This window comes from Pan paniscus, chromosome 18 (genome assembly GCF_029289425.2).
Source record: "Pan paniscus chromosome 18, NHGRI_mPanPan1-v2.0_pri, whole genome shotgun sequence".
NCBI classification, from domain to species: domain Eukaryota; kingdom Metazoa; phylum Chordata; class Mammalia; order Primates; family Hominidae; genus Pan; species Pan paniscus.
In genome coordinates, this window is record NC_073267.2 from 99,544,037 (window position 1) to 99,553,713 (window position 9,677).

General features: G+C 60.8%; 1 protein-coding gene across 2 annotated transcripts; it reads right to left on the reverse strand.

The window, feature by feature from the left end:
- Window positions 1-2: 2 nt before the first annotated feature.
- SPATA2L (spermatogenesis associated 2 like) lies at window positions 3-5,421 on the reverse strand. 2 transcript variants are annotated; one of them, XM_034941146.3, is made up of 3 exons: window positions 5,264-5,421; window positions 4,566-4,869; window positions 3-1,953 (listed from the first exon to the last, which is right to left on the reverse strand). In XM_034941146.3, the coding sequence occupies exons 2-3, from the start codon at window positions 4,866-4,868 to the stop codon at window positions 982-984; spliced, it is 1,275 nt and encodes a 424-aa protein (XP_034797037.1). In that variant the 5' UTR covers window position 4,869; window positions 5,264-5,421; the 3' UTR covers window positions 3-981. The 2 variants fall into 2 exon arrangements, with proteins under 2 accessions (XP_034797037.1, XP_034797036.1); XM_034941145.3 differs by having other exon boundaries at window positions 5,127-5,421.
- Between the last annotated feature and the right edge of the window lie 4,256 nt (window positions 5,422-9,677).

Sequence of the window (9,677 nt, forward strand, 5' to 3'; positions counted from 1 at the left end):
CATGGTTTCACCAGCGTTTAATGTGCTCTGATGTTGACCGTCCCTCTGAGTGTTCTGGGGAGGAGGGGGGTGGGGCGGAGGGTCAGGAAAGCAGGCTCAGCTTCCAGGGTCAGGGAGTTGTGGGCCCAGAGGGGCTGTCACAGTGGATGCACCCTGCCCCCTCCCTCGCCAGACCCGAGGTTAGGGCAGAGGCACCTCCTCGCCAGCCTGTGGGCTGCACCCACAGGGAATGGAGGGGAGGGGCACCATTACCACTGGACCCACCAAGACCCCGCCGCCTGGGTGGGCTGTCCACAGGCCCTTCCGCCTAGCAGCAGTGACGCTCAGGGCCTTCCCAGCTGTCAGCCACTGCCCGTTCCTGCGCCTCTCGTGCACCTCCACATCTGGTTTGAGGTCAGGTCATTTCCTGTCTGGGGGCCCAGCTGCTGTGACACCCAAGGGGAGGGCCGGGGTCCCCGAAGCCAGGTCAGCCGTGCACCCGGCAGAGCCCCGCAGATTGGCCCCAGCAGAGCTTGGGGTGGGGGGGAGCTCGGTGTCACCAACAGGCCCTTGAGGACACTCGTGTGGAGAATCCCTGGGACACATGGAGGACCCCCAAGTCCTGAGCCCCGTACTCCGTACTGCAGGGAGCAGGCCAGGAGCCACGGGCCTTGGGGCACAGGGTCCTTCTCAGGGACAGGTTCAGGCACTGGCTGGAACAGGCTGGACCCCTCTACCCAGCACATGTGGGCATGCGTCTGGGTTCCGAGGGTGGGGAAATGTGGAAAGGCTCCTGCTGGCCGGCTTAGGCCTGCTGCCCTTGGAGCCTTCCATATACAGAGAGTCCCACCTCCAGCAGGGGTTGGCCTGGACTCTCCAACCCCCTGCTGTGCCCAGGACTCCCCCAGGGACAAGGCAGCCAGAGGCCCAGACCCCTCCCCAGCAAAGAGAAGCACCACGGGAGCTGTCTCCCAAGAGCCCTTGACCTGGGGCCCAGCTGGCCTACGGCCGGGCCCCGGGGCTGTTGTAGAGCAGAGTGTCCATCTGTGCACGCTGTAGCCACAAGCGCCGCTGGGCGTCGCCAAGCAGCACACGCAGCGAGTGGCCTGGACGGCAAGCGGGCAGGGCTGCACAGTGGGCAGCATGCAGCTGGCGACAGGTGTCGCAGCAGAGGGTGGGCAGGGCACCAGGGGACAGGCAGCTGTGTGCCTGGTAGCCTGGGGGCTCAGAGACAGACCTATAGGCTGAGGCTGGTACCCCCTCTGCCCGAATACGCCTCGGGCTGGCCGCTGCAGAGCTTTCAGGGGTGGCCAGGTCCCCAGGCCTACTCAGCTCACGGCGCAGAGAGAGGAAGGAGAAGGCGGAAGGTTCAGGTTCCAGCCCCTCCTCCAAGGCCCCATATGGTGGGCTGCTGGCCTGCGGCAGCTCCTCAGCTGGGGGCTCCCAGGCCCGGCCCCCAGTGCCCCACAGTTTGGCACTCTGCTCCCAGAGTGGTGGCCTGTAGGCCAGCTCCGCCGAGGGCGAGTCAGGGCCTGGTGACGGCTCCCCATACAGGCTGGCGTCCTCCGACCCCTCGTCTTCCTGCAGGTCCCGGTATAAGTCCAGCGGGGCCCTGTAAGCAGCAGGGGAGCCTCGGGGGGGCAGGGGTGGCGGCTCCTCATCCTGGGCCAGCCGCTGCTGCAGCCAGGCCACACAGGAGGCCACGTCCCCGCTGGCACGCCGTGCCTGCAGCAGCTCCTCAGCTGGCAGCACACTGGTGCCCAGCTGGGCCAGCACCTCACCCAGGATCTCACACTCCAGCCGGAGGGCGAAGCAGCCCAGGGCCACCTGCACCAGCTGGCAGGCGGGGGGCAGGGCGGTCACCATGAGCCGATGGCTGTCTCTGCGCACGTAGCCCATCTTCTGGAAGCTCTTCAGGAGGAGGTCGTCTGAGAGCACACCTTTCAGCACGTGCACGTAGCCCCCGGAGAAGGTCTGCAAGGGAGCGGCCAGGTCAGTGGCTGCGCACCCTCCCATAGGCCAGACTCTAGGGTACAGTGGGTCCGGGATCTGTTGGCTCAGGCCTTGGCAGCTTCTGATGCTCAGACCCAACCCCAGAGCCTAGGCTTAGCCAGCTTGGGCCGGGCCCAAACATGATAATTTCTCTTTTTTTTTTTTTGAGACAGAGTCTTGCTCTGTCATCCAGGCTGGAGTGCAGTGGCTCCATCTCAGCTCACTGCAGCCTCTGCCTCCCAGGTTCAAGCAGTTCCCCTGCCTCAGCCTCCCGAGTAGCTGGGACTACAGGCGCCCACCACCACACCCGGCTAATTTTCATATTTTTAGTAGAGACAGGGTTTCACCATGTTGGCCATGCTGGTCTCAAACTCCTGACCTCAAGTGATCCGCCTGCCTTGAGCTCCCAAAGTGCTGGGATTACAAGCGTGAGCCACTGTGCCCGGCCTAGAATTTTTTTTTTTTTTTTTTCTTTTTTGAGACAGAGTCTCGCTCTGTCTGGAGTGCAGTGGCACGATCTCGGCTCACTACAACCTCCTCCTCCCAGGTTCAAGCGATCTTCCTGCCTCAGCCTCCTGAGTAGCTGGGATTACAGGTGCGCACCACCATGCCCCACTAATTTTTGTATATTTAGTAGAGACGGGGTTTCACCATGTTGACCAGGAAGGTCTTGATCTCTTGACCTCATGATCCACCCACCTTGGCCTCCCAAAGTGCTGGGATTACAGGTGTGAGCCACCGCACCTGGCCGAATTTCTTAAATTTAATGGAAAAAACAACTAATACATTAACCTAGCTCACAAATCAGAACAAAATAAAGAGCCCCTGTACTGAGAAATTCCACTGTCTTCTTTCCCACCGCTCCCTTCACCCCTGGAGATGGCCTCATCTAATTAGTTTTGAATGTACTTGCCCAGGTGTTTGTTTTGCAAACCCAAATACAGATTTCGTTTGCTCCTCCTATGAGGTAGTCCCCCCTTTTTTTTCACCTCTTTGTAAGGTCTCTAACCAAAGCTAGACAGGTAGCCTCTTAAACGTGTTGTTCTGAACTTTGTTTTTTTCCATTACAGTCTTGCAGACAAGGACGGAAGCTGTAACGTTCATTCCTCCTGCTGTGTAGTATTCCACCATGGGGGTGACACGTCTGTTTTCAGCGCTCTCCAGAGGCTGTCCATGCACTGGGCTGACAGCCGTGGGACGGTAGAAGGGTGAGTGCTCTTTTTTTTTTTTTGAGACAGAGTCTCACTCTGTCACCAGGATGGAGTGCAGTGGCTCGATCTCTGCTCACTACAACCTCCACCTCCCAGGTTCAAGTGATTCTCCTCCCTCAGCCTCCTGAGTAGCTGGGATTACAGGCGCGCATCACCACGCCCGGCTAATTTTTGTATTTTTTTAATAGAGACGGGGTTTCACCATGTTGGTTAGGCTGGCGTCAATCTCCTGACCTCGTGATCTGCCCACCTCGGCCTCCCAAAGAGCTGGGATTACAGGCGTGAGTCACCGCGCCCGGCCTGGGTGAGTGCTTTCTAGCCTACACTTAGGTGAAGAACTAAAGGAGCTCAGGACAATCACTGCGAGCATCTCCTGACTCTCAAATTCCCTAACTCCGGGACTCCTAGCATCAAATGCCTGGACACGGCCCACGTGTGGAACGCCCAGTGCCTGCCGCACTGAGCTCGGGGCTTCGATTCATTCCTCTGGCTCCATGAACTGGACTGTTCCCGTGTCGCTGTCTCAGAGGAGGAAAGGGGCTGACAGAGATTAGCTAATTTGGCCAAGTCCTCGCGGCCAGGAGGCAGCAGAACTAGGTCCAAACCAGGGCTGTCCGGCACTGAAGCCGGTTATTCCCCCGCCCCGCCCTCTGGGAGGCCTCAAGGGCGGGCCTGTCCGTCCTCTCTCATGAATGAAAGTCCTGGCGCCTCCGACCAGCAGGTGTCCCCGGGGAGCCGCGGAGAGACTGCCGCTGCCATGGCAACCGGCGGAGGCGTAGCTCGCCCACGTGCCCAGTGACGTCATCGGCTTCCTACTCTTCCGAATTAGCTCAGAGCTCCCGGCGGCCCTGCCCCCTCCTGCCGCCAGGAGCTCACCTGGAGAGGCCAGGCCAGCCCTGGGCACAGCCTCCCGCCCCAGGCCGTGGAGTTCACTAGGTCTGAGCCCAGCCCTGAGACTTCACAGGGATGCACCCATCTGCAGTCCTCCCAGCCTCGGCGGCCTCCTCTGCGAATGGGATTGGCCCATAACCTGGAGGACTTAGGATGACCATGGGAACTCAAGTCCCTTCTGTGCCCCCGTCCTAAGATTTCCATGGCAACTGGGGCCGCGAGGCCTCTTAGGGAAGACACTGACGCAAGCTCTCAGGGCAGGACCCCGTAGGCAGCACCCAAGCCTGCCCTCGCCCACCCCATGTTCTCAGCCCTAGGAGTGGGTGCCCCCACACGCCCACGACCCCTCAGCGCTCGGAGCCTTGAGAAGCCCACCAGGCACTGAGGACACTTGAAGCCCCTCTCTCTCGAAAGGCGTGGTCCCCCATGGTCGACGGCCCCGCGACCCGCAGGCCAGGACGAGGGGCGCGCTCCTCCTGGCCTGGCGCCTACCTTGATGGTGGTGAACTCCTTCCTCCAGGGCAGCAGGTACAGGTGCACCGCGGCGAGCTCCAGAAGCTCGAAGGCGCGAGCCAGGCCGCGTAGCGCGGGCGCCAGGTCGGCGCGGCCCCACAGCCCGTCGGTGAGCAGAGCCAGCGCGTCGTCCTGCAGCGCCCCGTGCAGGTCGAAGTCCTCCACCAGGATCTGCCAGAGCACCGCGCGCAGCGAGGGGTCCCCGCACACGCCCGCGCGGCCCCGTCGCAGCTCGCGCTCCAGGCACTGGCGGTAGTCCTCGGACAGCGAGCTGCTGCCCATCCTGCGGCGGACGGGGGCCGGGGGGGTCAGGGACCTAAGGCCGCGCCCAGCCAGCCGCGCTCTCCCCGAACCCTCACCCAGCGTCCCCAGGACCCCTCGAGCCTGGAGACCCCGCCCCCAGCGGCTGGGCGCCCCCGGTATCTTCAGCACCCCCTACCCTGGAGACCTCGGCCCCATCAGCTGCCCGCCCACCCAGCGATCCAGGCCCCTCCAGTTGAGCGCCCCCGCACCTCCAGCCCCTCCCTCCAGCCTGGGTACCTCGGCCTTCCAGGGGCGCCCCCGGTTATCGACCGCACCCTTCTCTAGAGACGCGCTTCCGCCCGCTGAGCCCTCTCCCGACCAGAGCCCCTTCGCCTGGCAGATGGAGCTGCGGATCCCGCGGGTGACGGCGCTACCTGTCTGTCCCCAGCGGTCTCCGGCCGCCGCCGATCAGTTCGGGCCTCCCCGCGCGCCGCGCGCTTCCGCCGGGAGTCGGCTCCGCCCGGGGTCCGCGGCCGTGACGCTGGGGGCGGGGCGGGGCTTGGCGCAGGCCCCGCCTCCGAACAATTTAGGAGGGGCGGGGCCTGGTGAAAGAGGGGGAGGAGGTGTCAGCCCTGCCGAGCCCCTGCGCGAAGCACCCCGAGAGCCTCCTGTCACCGCGTCGCCCGTCTCTTCGCGGGACCGGTATCGTTCACGACGCCGCTGGGCCGAGGGCTGCGGGCTCATGGCAGGCGCTCAGTGAACGTTGTGCCTGGGCCGCTCCTCCCCACGAGACAGGGACCCAGCCCCAGGCGACCCGGCCGCGGGGAAGCAGGTGCACGGGCTCGTCCCCTGTGGGGGGTGGGGCCACCGGCATTACCTGGCGGGGATTGGCTGGATCCTGGGAAGAGCCTTTCCTGCAGGGCGGGGCCACCTGCATTACCTGGCGGGGATTGGCCGGATCCGGGGGCGGGCCTCCCCTGTGGGGCGGGGCCATCCCCTTGAGGGAGGGGCCCGCGGCACGGAAGGTGGGCGGAAGGACAAGCCTTTCAGCCTCGTCTGAAACAGCAGCCTCAGGTGGATGCGGGGACCTCAGATTCTGTTTATGCTGGCTCCGCTTCCTGGCCTCCTGCACTTGCCGTCTGCAGCCCTTGAGAGCATCGTCTGGGCGGGTCTCTGAGGCAGGGCGAAGCCGCCCCCTCTCTAGGCTAAAAGCTGACCTGGGCTTTGGATCCACCCAAGCTAAATCTGGGCCACGACTTCCCGGGGACGTTTTCTTCGCTCGGGTTCCTCTGTTCTGTGCTACAGCCACTTTCTCGCATTGCCCAGAAGTAGAGGAGGATGAGGGAGACCCTTGGAGGTCCCAGCCGAAACCCACCCCTACCCCACACCCCCGCTTTGGGCAGGCTTTGCTACTTCACGTCTGTGTCCCTCATCTCTCCAGGCCACCAAAACCAAGGCCCAAGTTTGTTGAAACTTTCCCTGGGCCTGGGCGGTGAGGTCCCCCCTTTTTCTTAGAATTTTTACCTGGCAGTTCCCTGCTGGCATCTTAGAAATAGTGATCATGACCGGGTGCGGTGGCTCACGCCTGTAATCCCAGCACTTTGAGAGGCCGAGGCGGGCGGATCACCTGAAGTCAGGAGTTCAAGACCAGCCTGGCCAACATGGTGAAACCCCGTCTCTATTAAAAATACGAAAATTAGCCGGGCGTGGTGGCACATGTCTGTAGTCCCAGCTACTCGGGAGGCTGAGGCAGGAGAATGGCGTCAACCCGGCAGGCGGAGCTTGCAGTGAGCCGGGATCGCGCCACTGCACTCCAGCCTGGGCCACAGAGCAAGACTCTATCTCAAAAAAAAAAAAAAAAAAAAAAAAGGATGAGGTTGTTCTGGGTTGGCATGGGCCCTCAATCCAGTATGACTGCTGTCCTTATGAGGAGAGAGAAACTTAGATATGAACGCACAGGAGAGAAGACCGCTTAAAGACGGAGGCAGAGTGGAACGAGGGTGCCGTGAGCGAAGGTAACACAGCTGTGTTAGAGCCACCAGAAACTGGAGGCAAACAGAATTCTACCCTAAAGCCTCCAGAGGGAGTCAGCCCTGCTGACAGCTTGATTTTGACTTCAGGCCTGCAAGATGGTGAGAGAGCATTTCTGTTGCTGTAAGCCACCGCCTGCAAGATGGTGAGAGAGCATTTCTGTTGCTGTAAGCCACCGCCTGCAAGATGGTGAGAGAGCATTTCTGTTGCTGTAAGCCCCCCATTTTGCGGTCGTTTTGGCAGCCCCTGGAAACACATCCAGTCCTCACGTCGTCGTTCCGACAGCCCTGAATGAGGTCCCAGCCGACAGCTGGCACCAACCATAGACAGCAGACAGCTCTTCGGATGAATCCAACCCCTGGTCATTGGGTTACCACCTAGAAACAGCCTCCCATGATGCTGAGGAGCCACCTGGCTGATTTTTGTCCTTTTTGTATTTTCAGCAGAGACAGGGCTTCACTATGTTGGCCAGGCTGGTCTCAAACTCCTGACCTCAGGTGATCCACCTACCTGGGCCTCCCACAGTGCTGGGATTACAGGCGTGAGCCACGGTGCCCAGCCTAATTTTTAACTTTTTAGCAGAGAGGAGGGCCTTACTATGTTGCCCAGGCTGGTCTCAAACTCCTGGGCTCAAGTGATTCCCCCCGCCTCAGCCTCCCGAAGTGCTGGGATTCCAGGTGTGAACCACCATGCCTGGCGTCTTGTGTATTTAAGCCCGTGAGTTGGGGTAGTTTGTTATGCAGCGGTGGCTACGTGGGCTGTACACATTCACGGCTCCCTCCCTTCCCGCCCGGGGATGGACACTCCATGAGCTGCCGTGTGGATTCTCCGTCCTTCCCTGCCCTCCCGGGACAGACACTCCATTGCCTCCACTGCATATACATCCTCTAAAACCGGCAGCAGCCTTGCCAGGTCAGAGGTTCCGTCCACACTTACCTGGACTCCAGGACTGCACCTGGTCCTCTGGGGCCACTGCCGTGTCCACCCCACAGTGTGCGTGAGCTCCCTCCCCCTCCTGTACTCAGCATCGTCCAGCTTCCTCATCTTCTCCGGTCCAATGGATATAAGGTGACATCTTGTTTACTTTTCATTTGATTTTTGTTATGATTTGGACACTGCTTATGCAGAATAGTTTAATTTTTATTATTATTTTTTTTTTAGATGGAGTCTCGCTCTGTGCTCAGGCTGGAGTACAATGGCGTGATCTCGGCTCACTGCAGCCTCTGCCTCTCAGGTTCAAACAATTCTCCGGCCTCAGCCTCCTGAGTAACTGGGACTACCGCCACCACGCTCAGCTAATTTTTATGTATTTTTAGTAGAGACGGGGTTTTGCCATGTGGGCCGGGCTGGTCTCGAACTCCTGACCTCAAAAGAGCTGTCCGCCTCGGCTTCCCAAACCGCTGGGGTTACAGGCATGAGCCACTGCGCCCAGCCATTACTTTTTATTTTTATTTTTTGAGACGGAGTTTCTCTCTGTCGCCCAGGCTGGAGTGCAGTGGCACGATCTCAGCTCACTGCAACCTCTGCCTCTCAGGTTCACGCCATTCTCCCGCCTCAGCCTCCCGAGTAGCTGGGACTACAGGTGCGGGCCACCACGCCCGGCTGATTTTTTGTATTTTTAGTAGAGACGGGGTTTCACCCTGTTAGCCAGGATGGCCTTGATCTTCTGACCTCGTGATCTGCCCACCTTGACCTCCCAAAGTGCTGGGATTACAGGCGTGAGCCACCGCGCCCGGCCATTTGTAGGATTTCTAAAAGGAAGCTGCTATTATTCATTCCTGTCTTATGGGGGAGCTGCAGGCTCAGCGAGGGCAAAGCTGCACAGCAAACAGCAGCACTTGAACATGTCTGCCGGGTCTCAGCGCCAGGGATACAGCTGAGCCAGGACGTTCCCGGCCCCCACAGTGTGCAGGCTGCAGGTGTGGCCCCGATGCCAAGCCAGCAGGGGCTCCCACGCCAGGATTTGTTCAAGACACAGCTCATCTCCACCATTCTATGAAGCGGACTTTAAAATCCCATCTTCTAGACACCAACGCGGAGGCCGGAGCAGCCCAAGCTCCAAGGCACCATGGCCAGCTGGGGTTCGTATCGAGGGCTGGGGAAGATGCTCCAGCTCTGCCCCACCCAGAGAGACACTTATGTCTCCCTATGGGGTCCTTGGCGGGGAAACCAGCCCCTGCTGAGGGTGCAAGCACAGAGCATCCCACCGAGGTCCACAGCTACTGCTTTTAAGACTGTTTCCCTGAGGACAGCAACACTGCCCCACAGCCAGCTCCTGGTAGCATCTAGGGTTGGGACCTCCCACCCCACCAGCCCTGCCACCTGCCTCCTCATGGCATCTCAAGCTGCCAGGAGTGCCTTTCTTGCAGAAGAGCCCTCCATCCTGATCTGCCCACACCGCGCTGGCAGATGCTGTCCACGCCCGGCAGCCTTCTGTGCACCTCAGAGCATGTGTGTGTCGCCATGCACAGAACGATGATTCCTGAGACCCTCGGGTGACTGCTCTGGGCTCAGGTCCCCAGTGATGACCTGGACCCCAGCCTCACCCCACCCTTCCCACCCACTGATGCCCTGCAGAGCTCTCCTGTCCAAGAGGGTGAAGCCCACACCTGCCTGGCCAGGCACAGCCCCAAGAGGACCCTGCTTCTATGCAGAGGGTCTCGGAGGCTGGCAGATGTTCAAGAGGTTGGGCCAGGCTTGGTTTGGGGCTGGGCTGTGGCTCCTCCCCCACATCCTCAGCGGCCTCTGCCATGGGCAGCAGGGGTGGTTGTGCTGCCTGGCCAGTGGGGTGGGGATTGAGGGAGCCACACGGCGAAG